The 22,098-nt window shown below is 40.0% G+C and overlaps 2 protein-coding genes across 2 annotated transcripts in view; one reads left to right on the top strand and one right to left on the bottom strand.

The window, feature by feature from the left end:
* Positions 1-22,098, top strand: part of LOC136858782 (uncharacterized) — a 104,341-nt gene that overhangs the window by 18,083 nt on the left and 64,160 nt on the right. Inside the window, exon 2 of the mRNA XM_068225697.1 lies at positions 20,911-21,097. Within this exon, the coding sequence (XP_068081798.1) occupies positions 20,911-21,097 (187 nt within the window). The remainder of the gene's footprint in view (positions 1-20,910; positions 21,098-22,098) is intronic.
* The window catches only part of LOC136858780 (peroxidase), a 316,626-nt gene that overhangs the window by 249,738 nt on the left and 44,790 nt on the right, over positions 1-22,098 (bottom strand). The window lies entirely within an intron of this gene.

The following is a 22,098-nucleotide window of genomic DNA, read 5'->3' as shown; positions in this document are numbered from 1 at the left end:
CCCTCTTCAACTTGGCATTGAGGTGACTAGGATTTCGTAACCTTCAAAATCTATCTCGTAACTTTCATCTAGTCATCTCCATAGTATAGGCTTAGCCTCTGTACCGCCGCGCCATAAGCCCACGTAAGGTGTTCTGGTGAATTCCAAAGGAGTGCCACAGTTCGCCTCCTAACATTTTGAATTTAGGCCAGTAACTTTAACCTTTTCTTTCGTAACTAAGGCCAGGAAGAATGAGTACTTATTGCCCCTGTTAAAGTTCACTATTTTCCTCTTTAATTTCGACCGTTGAGTAAATAACACAGTGTCTATTGTTAAATGTAGGTTGTGCCTTAAAGAAGGCCTGGAACGAGAATAGTCTCCTAGTGAGTAATTGTGTCGAGCAAGTTGCTCCTTCTACTGCTGTACATTCCGTAGCTCAGTCTCCTTGAGTATTTATTGAAGAGAACAGTGGTGCTCTTTATTAAAATTGTAACTGAGGAGCCTCAACCTCAGGTCGTTAAATCATGTTCTAGACTTTTCTTATAGTATTTCTCGAGCTCACGATCTAGACCTTGTACCTGATTATTTGTTATTTGCTTAGCAAAAATAAACTTTGAAAAGAAAAGAAAAAACGAGGAAAGAAATATATTTCAACATTTTAAAGTTTTAAATTGCTATTTAATCTTTTCTCTATCCAACCCACTCATGCCCGCACTTCTTTCCGCTCTGTCCACCACGGTATCACCGTAACAATATCCATCACATTTTGACAGGAACACACTTTCCAAATAGTCCAATTTTCTAAGTTTAAATTATGTTCAAGCTTACAAACACTTTTTACTGACATCCAAAAAGTCCATAGTATGGAGAAGATCCCTTCTGGAAGTATACGACTCACTTGTGCTACACATTCGAGAGAGGTGGCCGTGAAGATCAGACATTATAACTACGGAAATTTTACGCAATACGTTTTTTACATTTTTATCATTAAACTAGCAAGGTACCCGTGCTTCGCTACGGTATTATCATGAAATTTATAATTGAATTCTTAACGTTTTATATATAATCCGCTGAAATTCGTGATCTAACTAATTTTCTGAGAGAACCCGCCAAAATTCGTGATCTGACTAGTTTTCTGAGAGATTACGGCAAAGTTCCTCCCATTTTCAAGCTTTCTTTCCAGCAATCGATTTCTTACTTCCAGGGATAGCTCCAGGTATTCCACCCGGCCAGTTGGGTCCCTAAATCTTTGCCATCTTTTCCTATAAGCATTTTAATTCGGATCAAATCCTTGAGGAGATCCGGCGTGGTGTCGTCTTCGGTGCCTTGGCGGTACTGAACCCGCGGCCGGACTGCAGTCGTAGTCATTACCCGGCCATGACCCGTTTCCAGCGCGGTCCGCACATTTTGACGACGGTCCAGAACATTATTATTATTATTATTATTATTATTATTATTATTCTTATTATTATTATTATTATTATTATTATTATTATTATTATTATTATGGATGGTCTGGAACCCACAGCAAGATGCAAGACCGCTACCTGGCGGTAAATTACATCCTCTGCCATTGTCATTGCTGACAATGTGACCAGCACCATCGTCGCGCGTAGGCAAGTGCGCGAGATTTCTGGCGACACGAATTATATACTTCCGTGAATTATTGACCTTATTATAGAGCTGAACAATTGCATGGTCAATATCATTCATATCGTTTATTTCAAATGTGTTTAAATTTTTAATTATATGCCAGGAGAATCTACTGCAATCTAACTTTATGTACTCCAAAGGAAAAGATGGTTCTTGAAAACGAACCTAGGAAAGATTAAAAATGATCCGTTTATGATCAGAATAAGTACATTATGAACAGTAAAATCAATTGGTCTCAACTGCTTTTTCACCCCACTGTCGTGAAGTTGATTTACCCCCAACCCCCAAAAAAGAAGGCGTGTTTCCGTATGTTTAAAGGATATACCAAATACCAATGTTCACGTCTGTTACCTTCAGTTCTGAGATATAAGTATCCCCATAAAAAGAATTCGCTTTTTTCACTTCCTTTCACCCCCTCCTTAAGTGAATTTCCCATCAAAATACGTGTCTCTTTAATAGTAAAGGATCTTCTAAATACCAACTATCACGCCTCTAACATCTTCAGTTTTTGAGATATGTGTCCACAAAAAAGGAATTCAGCTCCTTTTCACCCCCGGTCTCCAAAATGATTTCGCCCCAAAACGCTTTTTTCTTTGTTTTTAAAGGAGATCCAAATATCAATTTTTACGTCTGTAACAACTTTAGTTTTTATTGGATGTGAGTATCCTTATACAATTAATTCAATTAATTTTACAATTTTTCACCTCCCCCACTTCATTGGATTTTCCGAAAATACGTGTTTGTTTAATTTTAAAACAGATTCCAAATACCAATTTTCACGTGCGCAAAATCTTTCGTTTTTGAGATAATAGTATTCTCGTACAAATAATTCAACTAATTTTTCAATTTCCTCCCTCCCCTTAGGTGGAGTTCCGAAAACAAAAAATACGTATTCCTTTATTTTTAAAGGAAATTCCAAATACCCATTTTCACGTCTGTAACATCTTCAGCTTTTGAGATATCAGTATCCTAATTAAAATAATTCAAGCCCATTTTCAGTCACTTTTACCCCTCCACCCAAGTGGTTTTTCAAAAAACAAAAAATACATGTTTCTTTATTTTCACTTCGGTAACATGTTCAGTTTTTGAGATATACTGTAGAAATGCTCATTTTAAAATTTCACCCCGTTTTTAGTTCCCCTTAAGTGGAGTTTCCAAAAACAAATCACCTGTTTCTTTACTTTTACAGGAGATTCCAAATACCAGTTTTTACGTCTGTAACATTTTGCGTTTCTGAGATGTACTGTAGATATTGTCTTTCTAAACATTCAGCCCAATTTTTCACTCCTGTTTAAATCCCTTAATTAGATTTTCCAAAAACAAAAAATACGTGTTTCTTTATTTTCAAAGGAGATCCCAAATACCAATGTTCAGGTCCGTAATATCTTCTGTTTCTGAGATATGAGTATCCTCATTTAAGGCATTCAACCCCTTTTTCACCCTTTTTCACCCCTCCTATTGGGATTTTCCAAAAACAAAAAATATGCGTTCATTTTTAAAGGGGATTCTAAATACAAATTTTTGCATCTGTACACTTTGAGTTTTGAGATATATATACACTCATTTTTAAAATTCACCCCCTTTTCAACTCCCCATTAATTGGATTTTCCAAAAGCAAAAATATTTGTTTCTTTATTTTTAAAGGAGATCCCAAATATCAATGTTCAGGTCTGTAATATCTTCTGTTTCTGAGATATGAGTATCCTCATTTAAGGCATTTAACCCCTTTTTCACCCTTTTCCACCCTTCCTATTGGGATTTTCCGAAAACAAAAAATACGTGTTTCTTTATTTTAAAGGGGATTCTAAATACCACTTTTTACATCTATAAACTTTAAAAGTTCTGAGATATAAATACACTCATTTTAAAAATTCACGCCCTTTTCATTAATTAGATTTCCCAAAAACAAAAAAATACATGTTTTATGTTTAAAGGAGATTCCAAACATTCATCCCCCTTTTCACCCCCTTAGCGACGGAATATCCAAAAATCCTCTCTTAGCGAGCACCTACATCTTAATATGAATCTATCCCCAAAATATCATTTCTTTACGTCCAGTAGTTTCGGCTCGGCGATGATGAATCAGTCAGTCAGGACATGTTATTTTATATTATACTAGCAAGATACCCGTGCTACGCTACGGTATTATACTGAAATTTATAATTGAATATTGTTTTAGATATATAATCAGCCGAAATTCGCGATCTGAATCGTTTTCTGCGAGAATCCGCCAAAATTCGCGATCTGACTCGTTTTCTAATAGATTATGGCAAGTTTCCTCCCATTTTTCAATCTTTATTTCCAGCAATCGATTTCGTACTTCCCAGGCTAGGTCCAGGTATTCCACCCTGTCAGTTGGGTCCCTAAATCTTTGCCCTTTTCTTATAAGCATTTTTAATATGGAACAAATCCTTCAGGAGATCCGGCGTGGTGTCGTCTTGGGTGCCTTGGCGGTACTGAACCCGCGGCCAGACTGCATTCTTAGTCATTACCCGTCCAGGACCCGTTTCCACCGCGGTCCGCACATTTGACGACGGTCCAGAACATCATTATTATTATTATTATTATTATTATTATTATTATTATTATTATTATTATTATTGTTACCGAGTTTTTGTGGTAGTTAAGCATGAAAGAAGGTGCTGGGTGGTGAATAGGTCTCAAGCTACTAAAGAGAAATTAAATTTTAAAATTTAACAAGGTTATATTTTCTTTTCAAAATTAGGTAACAACAAATAGAACAGGTACTTAGTAGCCGAAATACAACTTGAAATGTACAATTACAGGGATTAAAGAATTTGGGCTTCGAGCCCTGAAAACACAATTCTTGAGCAACTAGCTCAACTTTACGATATACCAATTTCAACAAAAGGGGCAGAAGACCCCACTCAAACCCTGGAGCCCTTGCTCCAAATTACACAGCAAAGCCTCCTCGAGGCATACAACTCTCAATTTTAGAAAAGAGCCACTCGCTCTTAAAGTTAAGCCTCTCCCAGGCCACACCAAACTCAACTTTCAAGTTGTCCTCAAAGGACATATACACAGGGGTAAAATACCCAACCTACTGAGGTCTATTAGGTGAGAAAAGATTAATACATGACCTCTAAAATAACAATTTGAGAGGAGGCGATCTTGCACTCCTAATACACTTTGTTTTTTTTTTAAAACCTAATCTGGCTCTGGGCCGCTAACGCAAGGGCTAATCCCATACTACAGAGGTGACTTAGAGAAGAACACTTTACATTACATAAACGAAGAATAGTTTGAGAAAATAAGTTCACCTCAAAACAAATGTGAGTGGGAGCTCGAGAGGGTTAGCACTCTCTATCCCAATATGTAGCCTTACAAGAAAAAGATGAAAAGAGTAATTACATTTTAGGAAAAGGTTACATGATGGAAATGCTTCGAACCCGCCGCGAGTGTTAAACTGCCGACCTAGCAAGAAAAGAAGTTATTAAAAGGCCATTACCTGGTGTTGAACGGCTGAAGAAGAAAGAGGCGCTTCCCGCCTCCTGCTATGTACTTAATACACTGAAAGATGGAACAGAAGTGGCCCGGAGACCCTAAAATCAGCAGTTTAAATACTCTCGCAGAAAATTCTAGGCGTTAGGGGAAAGAAAACACCCTCCCACAAAGATTTTATTGGGTAGGACCCCGCAACAGATACAAGATGGGGGAAGATACCCCTGATAGGCCAGAAATTCATTGAAGAAATTCGTGATTGGATACATTCAAAGCAAGGGGAAGAAAGGGGTAAATATTGCCAACTTAAACAATGACAGAAAGAAATTTAACAAAGAACAAACTCCTGAAATTAAATTTTCTCCAACAAAATAGTTCTTTGACTCCGCACTAGGTTGCACTATTGTTGATCTTCAGTAGTGTCCTCTAGAAGAGAAAGTTCACACTTCTTAATACAAGCAAAACAAAAGTACGTCGAAAATGACACAGTTCACAAACTCAAAATTTTCCAGGTAGTGACATCTTCTGAGAAATTAGTAGATTAATAGTGTAGATAAAGTTCAGACTTCCTCCAGAAGAGGAGTTTCAACTGGCGCAACTTTTAAATAAACAGAGTAGAGGTGTACCGCCCGGTACAGACCTCCCCCCCCAAAAGTTCCTCCAGGGGTGACACATGAAATCAGTTTGAAACAAAGTCCAAGTAATGATGTTGATACGAAGATAGATAGCAGAAGCATTTACAAGATTTCTTAATTCAGTTTCAAAATATTGTTGTTGCAGGTGAAAGTCTTTATGTTTGTAGAATTTGAATTTCTGAAGATAAACTTTTAATACTTAAAGGTGAAGAAAAATTTTGCAATGTCCACCAAATATTGTAGTTGAATGCCCAAGTGTAGTTATTGCTTATGGTGACTGTCCATATAGTTGATGTAGATTGAGTCGAATGGCCGGACCGGCCGTTGCAGCTTGCGTCCAACGGAGGCCGCTCGGACCCCTCAAGTACCCTGAGATACCGCTCGCCCGCACTATGAGGGGAGCAGAGGTGTTGAAGTACGCCGCACCCGCGGTGAACAGATACAGGCTGCGGGCATGTAGTAGGTCGTGCGCCGCACATCAGCCTTGGCCGGGAGGAGAGCTCCGGCTCGCCGTGCACATGTCGTCCTCGCTGGAGAGGAGGGGGCCCATCCCCCTCCCCAGTCGCTGTACGGCGCTGCGCGGCTACGGGGGCGCTGAAACATTAAAGCTAGGCGGCAGAATTGTGTTGGACTATCATCTTCTTTGAGGGTACAGGCTTGTAGAGAGAGTGAGGGGCCAGCGGCGTGCAGATATTCATGGTATTCATTAAGCCACTGTGTAGAGTGGAGCAGGAGACGGGAGCGTGGTAATGGCCGTGGCAAAGACAGGATGGCAGTTTAATGGGTCGGGGCAGGTTTCACAAACATGCTTACATCTAAAACCAAAATATTACAGAAGGGGCAGAATGCCTTAAAAGTGAAACTCAAAAAAAAGAAAAAATATAACCTTCATATCCTTTCAAGATACTATGGAGCAAGTTAACACAGAAATTACACCGGTTTCACCTGGGACAGGTGAACTCTAAATATCCTCTCGGTGGCTGGATTACTTAACAATAAGGTAACCGGCGTAAGAAAATCGAGAATGATACAAGGCCCATGAAATCTGGGGGCAAGCTTGCCCGCGGGAACAAAATTTTTGACCATAACCTGGTCACCTACCTTCAAAGTGGTGGGTCTCCGTCCACGATCATACCTTTCCCTAACCTTTTCATGAGACACTTTAAGATTGGCTTTAGCCTTCTTCCAAAGATCTTTAATGTTGTCCGGATCTATTGTCTCGGGCAGAATGTCATTCAGAGACCAGAGGTTAGAGAGCGGCGTGTTGGGAACGAACTTAAACATCAAAGAAGCTGGAGTAAATTTGTGAGATTCATGAACCGCCGAATTCAAAGCAAAAGCTAACCAATGCAGGGACGTGTCCCACCTGGAAGGATCTTCATGATGATAAGCAATGAGAGCGGACCTGAGATTACGGTTAACTCGTTCAGCCAGAGATGGTTGCGGGTAATAAGCAGAAGTAGTTACATGAGATATTGATAAGTCAAAACAGAATTTACGAAATAAATTAGATGTAAAAGCCTTAGCGTTATCAGATACAATATATTGACACGGACCAAAAGAAGCAAAAATAGAATTTAGGCAAGTAATGGTGGACTGAGCGGTAGCCAGCTTAGTCGGAAATAACCAGGAAAATCTTGTAAAACCATCTACACACACAAAGATGAACTTGTTAGCATTGCCCTTTGACTGGGGGAAGGGTCCCACATAATCAATATACAGGCGTTCCATGGGGCGCGACGCTTGATGAGAAGACAAAAGGCCTACTTTAGTGGACATGGTGGGTTTACTGATCAAACAAGATTTACAAGCTTTTACGAGTTCCCGAATTTCACCGTCCATACCTTTCCAGATGAACATTTCACGAATCTTTTCACGAGTTTTAAAGATACCCAGATGCCCTCCTAATGGGGTCTCATGATAATACTTGAAGATCATAGGTACAAGAACCGCTGGAACAACAACTTTCATCAACTTATCATGCCTCGAAGGGCAACATAGAACACCATTCCTCAGAACATAAGGGACAGCATGTTCCCCAGAAGAAAGGGTTTCCATTATAGGAGCCAGCGTCGGATCTTCACGTTGGTATTTCTCAATATCCCTAAAAAGCATGGGAGCATCTGTTAAGATGGCATTAACACCAGATAGTATGGACTCGGAAGGTGATGAACTGTCGACCGGTTCGTGGGTCTCTACGTCGTTATGAAACATACGGCTGAGTCCATCGGCGACAACATTTTCAGTACCTCTGATATGCCGTACATCGAATTGGAAGGCAGAAATACGGATGGCCCAACGGGCTATACGACCTGTACGACGCGGCCTACCTAAGACCCAGCTTAAGGCTTGGTTATCTGTCTCCAGGTCGAATTTGACATGTTCCAGATAGAGACGGAACTTTTCTAAGGCAAATAAAACTGCCAAACCTTCGAGCTCATAGATGGAATACTTGGCTTCTTGAGCCGACAAAGTCCTAGATGCATAGGCGATGGGGCGCCTCCCTAGTTCAGTCTCTTGAAGAAGGACTGCAGCTACCGCTGACGACGACGCGTCGGTTTGGACGATGAATTTCTTCGAGAAATCAGGCATAGCAAGTACAGGGGCATTACAGAGAGCTAATTTAAGATCTTCGAAAGCGGCTTGTTGAGAAGGTCCCCACTCGAATTTGATGCCTTTCCTACGAAGAAGGTTTAAGGGCGCCGCTCTATTAGCAAAATTAGGAATAAACTTCCTGAAGAAATTCACCATACCAATGAATCTAGCGATACCTTTGATGTCCTTAGGAGGTTTAAAATCACGGATGGCCTGTGTTCTAGAATGATCGACAGCTACACCATCAGGTGACACAATATGCCCAAGGAAAGACATAGAGGGCTTAGCGAAGGCAACCTTGGACAACTTAACAGTTAACCCCGCCTTACGAAGGCGATCGAGAACTTCTCGCAGATGATCTAGATGTTCTTCAAAGGTCTCGGAAAATACAACGACATCATCCAAGTAGTGATATAAGTACTCAAATTTGATGTCGGAAAAGACCCTATCTAGTAGCCTAGTGAGCACAGCTGCCCCCGTGGGGAGCCCGAAAGGCACGCGGTTGTATTCATATAAATTCCAGTCCGTGGCAAACGCTGTAAGATGTTTAGACTCTTCGGCAAGGGGAATTTGATTATAGGCCTGATTCAAGTCCAAGATGGTGAAGAACTTGGCCTTACGAAACCATGAAAAGCAAGAATGAAGGTCGGGAAGGGGCACAGATTGCAACACCACCTTCCGATTGAGAGCCCTGTAATCAATGACAGGCCTGAAGCCTCCTTGGGGTTTCGGGACTAGAAAAATAGGCGAAGAATACGCTGACTTAGAGGGCCTAATAATACCATCCTTCAACATCTGATCGATGATTTCTTTCAGAGCCTTCATTTTAGGTGGAGATAGCCTATACGGTGGAAAACGGACAGGAATCGAGTCCGTGACCTCAATTTTGTATTCAATAAGGTCAGTAACACCAAGAGTATCAGAGAACACCTCGGGAAACGACTGACACAGTTTGCGAATACTATCAGCCTGCTCCTCAGGTAGATGTCTAAGGTCTAACAACATCTCATCCTGGGTAGGCGAAATAAAAGAACACGACACAGAATTACACTTTAGTAGTGGTATTTTACAACTAGAAACAAATTTGAATGTGCACGACCTAGACTGGAGATCGAGCACAAGACCAGTGTGAGAAATGAAGTCCGCTCCCAATATGATGGGTCAAGACAAACGCTTGGCCACAAACAATTTGATCTTCCATGTAAATTTAAAAACCCGAATTTTGACATGTAAGGAACCTAGAATTTCTAATGGAGATGAATTAGCCGAAACATATTTAACAGGAGATGAGTCATAGTCAGGGAGTTTACAAACAGATTTCAATTTAGAATACCAATCAGCCGAAATAATGGAACAAACACTGCCTGAATCTAAGAGAGCTGTTATAGGCTCGTTATTTAACTCAATCTTAAGAAAAGGAACAGGTGCGGGGGTATCCGCCGCAATCCTAAGACACTCTTTAGGGCATTCAAAAGATGAATTTGAAGGCTGGTCGATCTCTGCATTTACAACCTGTTTACTAGGGGCTGAGTCTCGGGAAGATGGATTAGTCGGCTCAGCCGACGCCACTAGTCACTTTTTATTATTGGCATAGCTGGAATTTGCACCAGAAGTTGAGCAGGAGGGGGTGCTATTTGAGTTTGGGCAATTCTTGGCGATATGTGAGAAGGCCCCACACTTAAAACAGCCTTGTGATGACTCTGCTCCATTCCTTGTCCCACTTGACTTGATCAGAGGACACTTATTCCGCAGATGGTCAGGCGACCCACAAGCATAACATTTACGGGGATTGACTGATCGGCGAGGTGGAGGCCGAGTATTACTAAAGGAAGGCGGGGGTTCTTTCGCCACACGCAAGGAATCGGCATACCTAACTCCTTCCGCAGAGACGGCTAATGCTTCCAGTTCAGAGAAGGTTTGCGGGCACGCCGCGAAACACAAATATGACCTGTAGGGTGGTGAAATCCCTTCGACAATAGCTTGCACGATCTGATCCTCAGGGAAGTGGAGAGCAAACACCCTAGTATAAAACTTAATATCTTGGATGAAGTCTGCCAGGTTTTCATCCAAGCGCTGTACCCGATAATAGTATTTCTGAATAAGGGAGGACCTGGCCCTAGCCGGGATGAAGTTAGCTAGCAAATGGGCATGGAAATCCTCAATAGAAGATTGCTCGGCAATGGCTCTAACTATTTTGTCAGATAGAACACCAATAGCATAAGGATAGATAATTTGCAAAATTTGACATGGGGAAAGAGAAAACACAAGGGCATGATCCTGAAATTCCACTAGAAATCTTAAAAATGAAATTACGTCACTGGTGGTGTTGACGGAAAACTTAGAAATACCTCTAAGCAACATTGCCAATGGATGAGGCAAGCTACTGAACCCAGGTGACATAGTCGTTAAAGGTTTCAAGGGCAAAGAAGTTAATTCAGAGCGGATGTTACTCAATGACGCACGGCGTTCAGATTCGTTGTTCGATGGGGCAGAGATAGTTTGAGCAGCAACGGTTATCCTATTGACTTCTCCCTGAGGAGGCTCTTCCTCGTTACCTACATTCACCGTGGCGGGTTGATCAGTTTTGGGAGGAGCTTCGCCGGTTAGCAATTGAGTGACCTTATTAGACAATTCAGAAATAGTTTCAAGGAGCGTATTAGCTTGCTTCCTCTGAACGTCATTCACCTTTAGAGACAATAGATCATTAACTCTATTTGCAAAGTGATACAGCCTGCCTTGCACACGCTTAATTTGATTAGGAGATGGATCGTTTTCATCAAAAAAGCTGACTACCGATGCTAGCCCAGTAATATTCTCGACAATCGTGGAAAGAGAGTCATCAATTTCTTTCTCTCCCAAATTGGGGATGGAAATGGGCAAATCAAGGGACTCTCTAAGCTTGTTAGTATCTATTGCAACCGTGCCTCCAGATTGAACATTTCTGATAGTTAACTCATATATCAACTCCTCTTTGCGCAAGTAGTTAAGGAGGAGAACATCGCGAGGGCCGGGCATGATGACAGAACAATTTTGAAAAACTCAAAAAATTCCAGCAACTGAGAAAATTGTTAGAGTTCGAATTAAAGCAATGTTTAGCCGTCAAAAGGGGCTAAATTGAGACCCATTCAACCACGCTCTGCTACCACTTGTTACCGAGTTTTTGTGGTAGTTAAGCATGAAAGAAGGTGCTGGGTGGTGAATAGGTCTCAAGCTACTAAAGAGAAATTAAATTTTAAAATTTAACAAGGTTATATTTTCTTTTCAAAATTAGGTAACAACAAATAGAACAGGTACTTAGTAGCCGAAATACAACTTGAAATGTACAATTACAGGGATTAAAGAATTTGGGCTTCGAGCCCTGAAAACACAATTCTTGAGCAACTAGTTCAACTTTACGATATACCAATTTCAACAAAAGGGGCAGAAGACCCCACTCAAACCCTGGAGCCCTTGCTCCAAATTACACAGCAAAGCCTCCTCGAGGCATACAACTCTCAATTTTAGAAAAGAGCCACTCGCTCTTAAAGTTAAGCCTCTCCCAGGCCACACCAAACTCAACTTTCAAGTTGTCCTCAAAGGACATATACACAGGGGTAAAATACCCAACCTACTGAGGTCTATTAGGTGAGAAAAGATTAATACATGACCTCTAAAATAACAATTTGAGAGGAGGCGATCTTGCACTCCTAATACACTTTGTTTTTTTTTTAAAACCTAATCTGGCTCTGGGCCGCTAACGCAAGGGCTAATCCCATACTACAGAGGTGACTTAGAGAAGAACACTTTACATTACATAAACGAAGAATAGTTTGAGAAAATAAGTTCACCTCAAAACAAATGTGAGTGGGAGCTCGAGAGGGTTAGCACTCTCTATCCCAATATGTAGCCTTACAAGAAAAAGATGAAAAGAGTAATTACATTTTAGGAAAAGGTTACATGATGGAAATGCTTCGAACCCGCCGCGAGTGTTAAACTGCCGACCTAGCAAGAAAAGAAGTTATTAAAAGGCCATTACCTGGTGTTGAACGGCTGAAGAAGAAAGAGGCGCTTCCCGCCTCCTGCTATGTACTTAATACACTGAAAGATGGAACAGAAGTGGCCCGGAGACCCTAAAATCAGCAGTTTAAATACTCTCGCAGAAAATTCTAGGCGTTAGGGGAAAGAAAACACCCTCCCACAAAGATTTTATTGGGTAGGACCCCGCAACAGATACAAGATGGGGGAAGATACCCCTGATAGGCCAGAAATTCATTGAAGAAATTCGTGATTGGATACATTCAAAGCAAGGGGAAGAAAGGGGTAAATATTGCCAACTTAAACAATGACAGAAAGAAATTTAACAAAGAACAAACTCCTGAAATTAAATTTTCTCCAACAAAATAGTTCTTTGACTCCGCACTAGGTTGCACTATTGTTGATCTTCAGTAGTGTCCTCTAGAAGAGAAAGTTCACACTTCTTAATACAAGCAAAACAAAAGTACGTCGAAAATGACACAGTTCACAAACTCAAAATTTTCCAGGTAGTGACATCTTCTGAGAAATTAGTAGATTAATAGTGTAGATAAAGTTCAGACTTCCTCCAGAAGAGGAGTTTCAACTGGCGCAACTTTTAAATAAACAGAGTAGAGGTGTACCGCCCGGTACAATTATTATTATTATTATTATTATTATTATTATTATTATTATTATTATTATTATAGATGTTCTGAACCCCACAGCAAGATGCAAGACCGCTACTTGGCGGTAAATTACATCTGCTGCCATTGTTATTGTTGAGAATGTGACCAGCACCAATGACGCGCGTAGGCAAGTGTGCTGGATTTCTGGCGATACGAATGACATACTTCCGTGCATTATTGACCTTATTATAGAGGTGAACAATTGGACGGTCAATCTCATTCCTATCGTTTATTTCAAATGTGTTTAAATTTTTATTCATATGCCAGGAGAATCTACAGTAATATAAGAACGTTCTCCGAAGGAAAAGATGGCTGTTGAAAACGAACCCAGGAAAGATTAAAAACGATCAGTTTATGATCAGAATAAGTACATCGAAAATGTACAGCCTGTTTCCAATCATTCGACAGGGTCAGGAATGGAATGAATAAAGCCCCATCTAGCGGCGACAGTAGGAATTGTGCCGGCTGCCGAAGCACTCCTCTGGGGCAATGATCGATGAATGACAAATGAAATGAAATATTGGACAGTGTTGCTGGAATGAATGATGACAGGGAAAAGCGAAGTATCCGGAGAAAAACCTGTCCCGCCTCCGTTTTGTCCAGCACGAATATCACATGGAGTGAGCGGGATTTGAACCACGGAACCCAGCTGTGAGAGGCCGGTGCGCTGCCGCCTGAGCAACGGAGGCTCCTTATAAGTACATTATGAACAGCAAAATCTATTGGTCTCACCTCCTTTTACACCCCACCGCCCTTAAGTTTATTTACACCCCCCCCCCCAAAATAAATTAAAAGTAGGAGTGTTTCTTTATGTTTAAAGGAGATTCCAAACCCCAATGTTCACGTCTATTACCTTGAGTTTTGAGATATAAGTATCCCCATAAAAATAATTCGCTTTTTTTACTTCCTTTCACACTCCCCCCCCCCCCCCGGCAAAAAATACTTGTTTCTTTAATAGTAAAGGATCTTCTAAATAACAATTATCACGACTCTAACGTCTTCAGTTTTTGATTTATGTGTCCTCATGAAAGGAATTCAACTCCTTTCCACTCCCGCCCCCCAAGATGGTTTCCCCCACAAAACGCGTATTTCTTTGTTTTTAAAGATCAAAATACCAATTTTCACGTCCGTAACAACTTTAGTTTTTATTAGATGTATGTATTCTCATACAATTAAGTCAATTAATTTTAGAATTCTTCCCCCCCCCCTTTCATTGGATTTTCCGAGAATACGCGTTTCTTTATTTTTAAAGGAGATCCCATATACAAATTTTTAGTTCTGTAATATATTCAGTTTCTGAGATATATGTATCCTCATTAAAGGCATTCAACCCACTATTCACCCTTTTACACCCCTCCTATTGGGATTTACAGAAAACAAAAAATATTATTCCTTTACTTTTAAAGGAGATTCTAAATACCAATTTTTACATCTGTAAACTTTTAAAGTTTTAAGATATAGACACAATCATTTTAAAAATTCACCCCCCTTTTCACCCCCCCCCCATTATGCGGATTTTTCAAAAACGAAAATATACGTGTTTCCTTATTTTTAAAGTGGATCACCAATACCAATTTTCAGGTCTGTAATATCTTCAGGTTCTGAAATATAAGTAGCCTCGTTAAAGGCATTCAACCTCTTTTTCACCCTTTTCCACCCTTCCTATCGGGATTTTCCGAAAACAAAAAAACGTGTTTCTTTATTTTTAAAGGAGATTCTAAATACCATATTTTACATCTATAAACTTTAAAAGTTTTGAGATATAGATACACTCATTTTAAAAATTCACCCCCCTTTTCACCCCCATTATTTGGATTTTCCAAAAACAAAAAAAATACGTGTTTCTTTATTATTAAAAGAGATCAAAGGTACCAGTTTTCAGGTCTGTAATATCTTCAGTTTCTGAGATATAAATATCCTCATTAAAGGCATTCAATCCATTTTCACCCCTTTTCACCCCTCCTATTGGGATTTTCCGAAAACAAAAAAATACGTGTTTCTTTATTTTTAATGAAGATTCTAAATACTTATTTTTACATCTGTAAACTTTAAAAGTTTTGAGATATAGATGCACTGTTTTTAAAAATTCACCCCCCTTTTCACCCTTCCATTGATTGGATTTTTCAAAAACAAAAAAATACGTGTTTCTTTATTTTTAAAAGTGATCAAAAGTACCAATTTTCAGGTCTGTAATAGCTTCAGTTTCTGAGATATAAGTACCGGTATCCTGATTAAAGGCATTCAACCTTTTCCCCCCATTTTCACCCTTTTTCACCCCTCCTATTGGGATTTTCTGAAAACAAAAAAATACGTGCTTCCTTATTTTTAAAGAAGGTTCTAAATACCAATTTTTACATCTGTAAACTTTCAAAGTTTTGAGATATAGATACACTCATTTTAAAATTTCACCCCCCTTTTCACCCCCTTAGCGAAGGAATATCCAAAAATCCTCTCTTAGCGAGCAGCTACATCTTAATATGAATCTATGCCCAAAATTTCATTTCTTTATGTCCAGTAGTTTTGGCTCGGCGATGATGAATAAGTCAGTCAGTCAGTCAGGACAAGCTACTTTATATATATAGACTAGCAAGAGACCCGTGCTTCGCTACGGTATTATACTGAAATTTATAATTGAATGCTTATTGTTTTAGATATATAATCCACCGAAATTCGCGATCTGCCTCGTTTTCTGCGAGAATCCACCAAAATTCCCGATCCGACTCGTTTTCTATTAGATTACGGCACGTTTCCTCCCACTTTTCAATCTTCCTTTCCAGCAATCGATTTCGTACTTCCCGGGCTAGGCTCAGGTATTCCTCCCGGTCAGTTGAGTCCGTAAATCTTTGCCATCTTTTCCTATAATAATTTTAATATGTATAAAATCCTTCAGGAGAACCGGCGTGGTGTTATATTGGGTGCTTTGGCGGTACTGAACCCGCGGCCAGGCTGCATTCTTAGACATTACTCGTCCAGGAGCCGTTTCCAGCGCGGTCCGCACATTTGACGACGGTCCGGAACATTATTATTATTATTATTACTATTATGTCTTGCCGGAATGGCTGATGACAGGGAAAACCGGAGTATCCGGAGAAAAACCTGTCCAGCCTCCGGTTTTTCCAGCACGAATGTCACATGGAGTGACCGGGATTTGAACCACGGAACCCAGCTGTGAGAGGCCGGCGCGCTGCCGCCTGAGCAACGGAGGATACTTATAAGTACATCTCACCTCCTTCTACACCCCACCGCCGTTAAGTTTATTTACCGCCACCCCCGCACCCCCCCCCCCCAAAAAAAAAATAATTAAAAGAAGGCTTGTTTCTTTATGTTTTAAGGGAGATTCCTAACACCAATGTTCACGTCTATTGCCTTCAGTTTTGAGATATAAGTATCCCCATAAAATATATTTACATTTTTCACATCATTTCACACTACTCTCCACCCCCCCCCCCCCAAGTGAATTTTCCCGCAAAAAATACTTGTTTCTTTAATAGTAAAAGATCTTCTAAATACCAATTATCATGACTCTAACTTCTTCAGTTTTGATTTATGTGTCCCCATGAAAGGAATTCAACTCCTTTACACTCCCACCCTCCAAGATGGTTTCCCCACCAAAACGCGTTTTTCTTTGTTTTTAAAGGAGATCTAAATACGAATTTTCACGTCTGTAACAACTTTAGTTTTTATTAGATGTATGTATTCTCATACAATCAAGTCAATTAAATTTTCAATTCTTGCACCCCCCCCTTCATTGGATTTTCCGAGAATACGTCTTTCTTTACTTTTAAAGCAGATTGCAAATATCAAATTTCACGTCTGTAACATCTTCATTTTTGAGATATCAGTAGCCTAATTAAAAGAAGTCAACACCATTTTCAGTCACTTTTACCCACCCCCCACCAGCCAAGTGGTATTTCTGAAAACTAAAAATACACGATTCGTTATGTTTAATAGAGATAAAAAAATACCATTTTTCACTTCTGAAATATGTTAAGTTTCTTTTAGATATACTGTAAAAATTCTCATTTTAAAATTTCACCCCTTTTGAGTTCCCCTTAAGTGGAGTTTCCAAAAATAAATCACCTATGTTTCTTTACATTTACAGGAAATTCCAAACACCCACTTTTTACGTCTGTAACATTTTACGTTTCCAAGATATTCTGTAGATATAGTCTTTCAAAAAATTCACCCCAATTTGTCACTCCTGTTTAACCGCCATTAATTGGATTTTCCAAAAACTAAAAAATACGTGTTTCTTTATTTTTAAAGGAGGTCCCATATACAAATTTTTAGTTCTGTAATATCTTCAGGTTCTGAAATATAAGTATCCTCATTAAAGGCATTCAACCCATTTTTCACCCTTTTACACCCCTCCTATTGGAATTTACAGGAAACAAAAAATACGTGTTCCTTTATTTTTAGAGGAGATTCTAACTACCAATTTTTACATCTGTAAATTTTAAAGTTTTAAGATGTAGACACACTCATTTTAAAATATTCACCCCCCTTTTCACCCCCCCCCCCCAATATTTGGATTTTCCAAAAAACAAAAGAATACGTGTTTCTTTACTTTTAAAGTAGATCGCAAATACCAATTTTCAGGTCTGTAATATCTTCAGGTTCTGATATATAAGTAGCCTCATTAAAGGCATTCAACCCATTATTCACCCTTTTACACCCTTCCTATTGTGACTTTCCGAAAACAAAAAAATGCGTGTTTCTTTATTTTTAATGAAGATTCTAAATACCAATTTTTACATCTGCAAGCTTTAAAAGTTTGGAGATATAGATTCACTCATTTTAAAAATTCACCCCCTTTTCACCCTCCCATTAATTGGATTTTCCAAAAACAAAAAAATACGTGTTTCTTTATTTTTAAGAGAGATCAAAAGTACCAATTTTCAGGTCTGTAATATCTTCAGTTTCTGAGATATAAGCACCGGTATCCTGATTAGGCATTCAACCCCTTTTTCACCCTTTTTCACCCCCTCATATTGGGATTGTCTGAAAACAAAAAAAATACGTGTTTCCTTATTTTTAAAGAAGATTCTAAATACCAATTTTCACATCTGTAAACTTTTAAAGTTTTGAGATATAAACACACTCATTTTAAAATTTCGCCCCCCTTTTCACCCCCTTAGCGACGGAATATCCAAAAATCCTCTCTTAGCGAGCACCTACATCTTAATATGATTATATCCCCAAAATTTCATTTCTTTATGTCCAGTAGTTTCGGCTCGGCGATGATGAATCAGTCAGTCAGGACATAGAGATGGAGTATATGAACATCGTTCCAGCTTCAAAACTTATTGACTTATTGAAAATCCTCGTACATGTCAACAAGTTGATAGGACACCATAGCAATGAACTGGTTTAGCAGAGAATCTCATTCCTATTTTGAATGCCATGACTGCAATACCTTTCCTAATTCACATTTCTGCTATTTAATCAACTCAGAGATGTCCTGTTGCAGTGAGACCATGTTAGCGGAGTGACATCGCCACTGGCTTCTCATGAAGTTGGCCGCTATTCGAATCTCGGTCAATTCATGTGGGAACTCATGATATCAACCGACAGTGGCGTAGGGTAAAACTAGCTGCTTGCTTGGTGAAAAGACATGTGTATAACCGTCTGTTAAGCAAAAAGACATCTGAAAACTGTAACAAGTGCAAAGACAAGTATTCCTCTGTTTTTCGGGAGGAAAGGGGAGGGGAGGGGCAAAATACTAGATCCAGCTAATCATTATGTATATATTTATATACACTTCGAAGTATATTACGAGATAATTACTTCTCTAAATCAAGAGCTGTACAGTGAATAGTCTTTCTTTCTTTCTTTCTTTCTTTCTTCCTTTCTTAATCTGTTTACCCTCCAGGGTTGGTTTTTCCCTTGGAATCAGCCAGGGATCCCACCTCTACCGCCTCAAGGGCAGTGTCCTGGAGCGCGAGACTTTGTTTCGGGAAATACAAATGGGAGGAGGACCAGTACCTCGCCCAGGCGGCCTCACCCGCTGAAGAGGGGCCTTATGGGGGAATAGGAAGATTGGAAGATTGGAAGGAATAGACACGGAAGAGGGAAGGAAATGGCCTTAAGGAGGTGAAGTGGGAAACTACGGACAACCACTTCGAGGATGGCTGACCTCTACTCAGCTGACCTCCTGAGGCTGAGTGGACCCCCGTTCCAGCCCTCGAACCACTTTTCAAATTTCGTGGCAGAGCCGGGAATTGAAGCCGGTCCTCAGGACGTGATAGGTAATCACGCTAACCACTACACCACCGAGGCGGCGGAGTGAATAGTACAAGGATATATTACTTGTAAAACCTTTCTTATACAGTCTCCAGAATTCGGTTGGGTCATGTATATTGAAGACACTTTTTAATTATTTTATAGCTTTTTTTTCCAAATATAAGGGGCGAGCAAAAATGTTTCCGTTCGAAGGCCGTACAATCGTGAGCCAGTCAGTTAAAATCGCCGTGAGCACTCATCCTGTGTCCTGCTGCACATCCTCGTCCTTCGATCGTTCAAGGTCTTTGCGAGGGGACGGCGGGTGCTCCCACGCAGTCTCCATTCTCCGGTGTTTGTCCTTCGGCAGCCAAGAACGGAATAGCTCTGTTCGTGCAGTAAATCTGAGATAATTTGTGATTTGTACAAGAACGCATGCGCGGATTAGGAACAGTTGGAAACGGTTTCCGATTCTTTCCGGCGCGAACTGTCATGTAGTAGTAAATATTGCCTTTTGAGGTCAGCACCATTCCAAATTAATTCCGATTGATTGATTGATTGATTGATTGATTGATTGATTGATTGATTGATTGATTGATTGATTGATTGATTGATTGATTGATTGATTGATTGATTGATTGATTGATTGATTGATTGATTGATTGATTGATTGATTGATTGATTGATTGATTGATTGATTGATTGATTGATTGATTGATTGATTGATTGATTGATTGATTGATTGATTGATTGATTGATTGATTGATTGATTGATTTTGTTTTCTTCTTAACGAAATATTTTATCGTAAATACATCACTCATTTGGACTGAAAAGCAGGAACATTTGCACGCAACATGCTAGGTACGAACAAAACAGCTTATTTTGAAGTCCATATTATGTCATTTCTACGGATGTTTAGAGAATAGTATTAATAGCTCAGTAAGTGACAATAATACGATGCAAGAATGATTGAATAGTTTTTATTTATAATACAATTAAGTTTATGTTAATTCTTCGGCGTTGTTCTATTCAGATTAATATCATCAAATAAATGTAGATTGTCGTCATCAGTTGAACATTCGCTAGAATCATTCGCAAAACCAATGTCTGACATGAAACATACAAGTTTTTATGTCGTTAACGATCTGTCATATTCGTGAGTGGTTGCCACCCTATCAGTAGCGTAGACTAACAGATCACTAAAATGCATCTAGTTCATCTACAACACGTAGACTTACATATGCGTTTTATCGTCATATTGTTCTTTAATTAAGGACGTGTACTAGATGCAATTTAACCGTCCATGTATGTTCAGTAAACCGAATGCACAATTGCTAGATTTAATTAAGAATTTAGTTAAGAATGCCGCCATCAAGGAATGTTATTTTCAAGAAAAACACGGAACAAATGTATTATAAAAATCTGTGCTTTGTGAACTACGCGTGACGGGGGCTGATGCGCATTCCGAAAACGATCCCCCAATTCTTTTGACTGTTCGCATGCTGTACAACGGCTACACCAAACCCTTTGCCTACATGTCCGTGCTTATATACCCGCATTGAAGTCGCGCTACGTTGCGTGTCCGCTGCAGCAACGCCCTCAAACGGAAATTTTTCAATCACGCCTTATATTTGAAAGACATTTTATTGCTCATTTTCAGTGATAGTTTAACAATTGACTATTTCAGGGGCGCAACTCGTTCCTGACGCTGTGCTGTGGTCCTGACGGCGAGAGCTGCTGCGGCGATGGCTGGCAGCTCCACTGCTGCTCCCCCAATCAGAACAGGTGCTGTCTTGGAGGAGAGCACATAACAGTGAGGGGACACCGCAAACACAAGCACGACTGGGACGACTGGGAGTGGGACCACGACGACTGTGAGTAGCAGGTGGTAGACCACCAGTTTGTGCTTTCCTGCTAGTTCTCAACTTTGTGGATAGAGTGAGCCGTTGTTATTTATCCGGTTGTGCCTGTAGAAACCTACCTTTGTGCTGAACAATTCAGTAGATATGAGAACTAAAGTAAGTGATAGTCACTTGGTTTTAGTTTAGAATATTTGTGTATCTCCCTTGGGAAAAGTGGTTGGTATGTTTTATCTTGTCCCACGTAAACAAGCACATCAGCTAACATGCCCTAGTGATGGATGTTACAGTCGCCTAGAAAAGACATAAGCCATCACGCTGGGCAGTTCGTGCCGGGGGCGATCAGGCGATGAGCGCAGCGCATGCTATTCAACCATAGTGACGTGGCTACGACACAGGCCGTGAACGTTCAATCAATCAATACTGATCTGCATTTAGGGCAGTCGCCCAGGTGGCAGATTCCCTATCTGTTATTTTCCTAGACTTTTCTTAAATGATTGCAAAGAAATTGGAAATCCATTAAACATCTCCCTTGGCAAGTTATTCCAATCCCTAACTCGCCTTCCTATAAACGAATATTTGCCCAATTTGTCCTCTTGAATTCCTACTTTATCTTCATATTGTGATCTTTCCTACTTTTAAAGACACCACTCAAACTTATTCGTCTACTGATGTCCCCCCACGCCAACTCTCGCTGACAGCTCGGAACATACCACTTAGTCGAGCAGCTCGTCTCCTTTCTCCCAAGTGTTTCCAACCCGGAACAAATCGAGCTGCTTTTCTGGTGAGGGTCGGCGAAGTCGCTCTCGATCACTGCGCAGAGGCAGACAGAAATCCAATTTACGTTCTAAGAAATACGTTCTTTACGTTCATTGCAGTTTACTGCCTCAATATTTTTTCTGTTATGTGAAGTGCAACCTCCCTTTGTAAAAACCACCAATAATCGCCCATCTTCCTTGATAGCAAAGTCTCGGTGAAATCGCTCTCCCTCCTCATCACTTACAGCCCCCAATTTC

Source organism: Anabrus simplex, chromosome 1, assembly GCF_040414725.1.
Source record: "Anabrus simplex isolate iqAnaSimp1 chromosome 1, ASM4041472v1, whole genome shotgun sequence".
NCBI lineage: Eukaryota > Metazoa > Arthropoda > Insecta > Orthoptera > Tettigoniidae > Anabrus > Anabrus simplex.
Note: the sequence above shows the minus strand (reverse complement) of the source record. Positions and strands in the feature narration are given on the sequence as shown.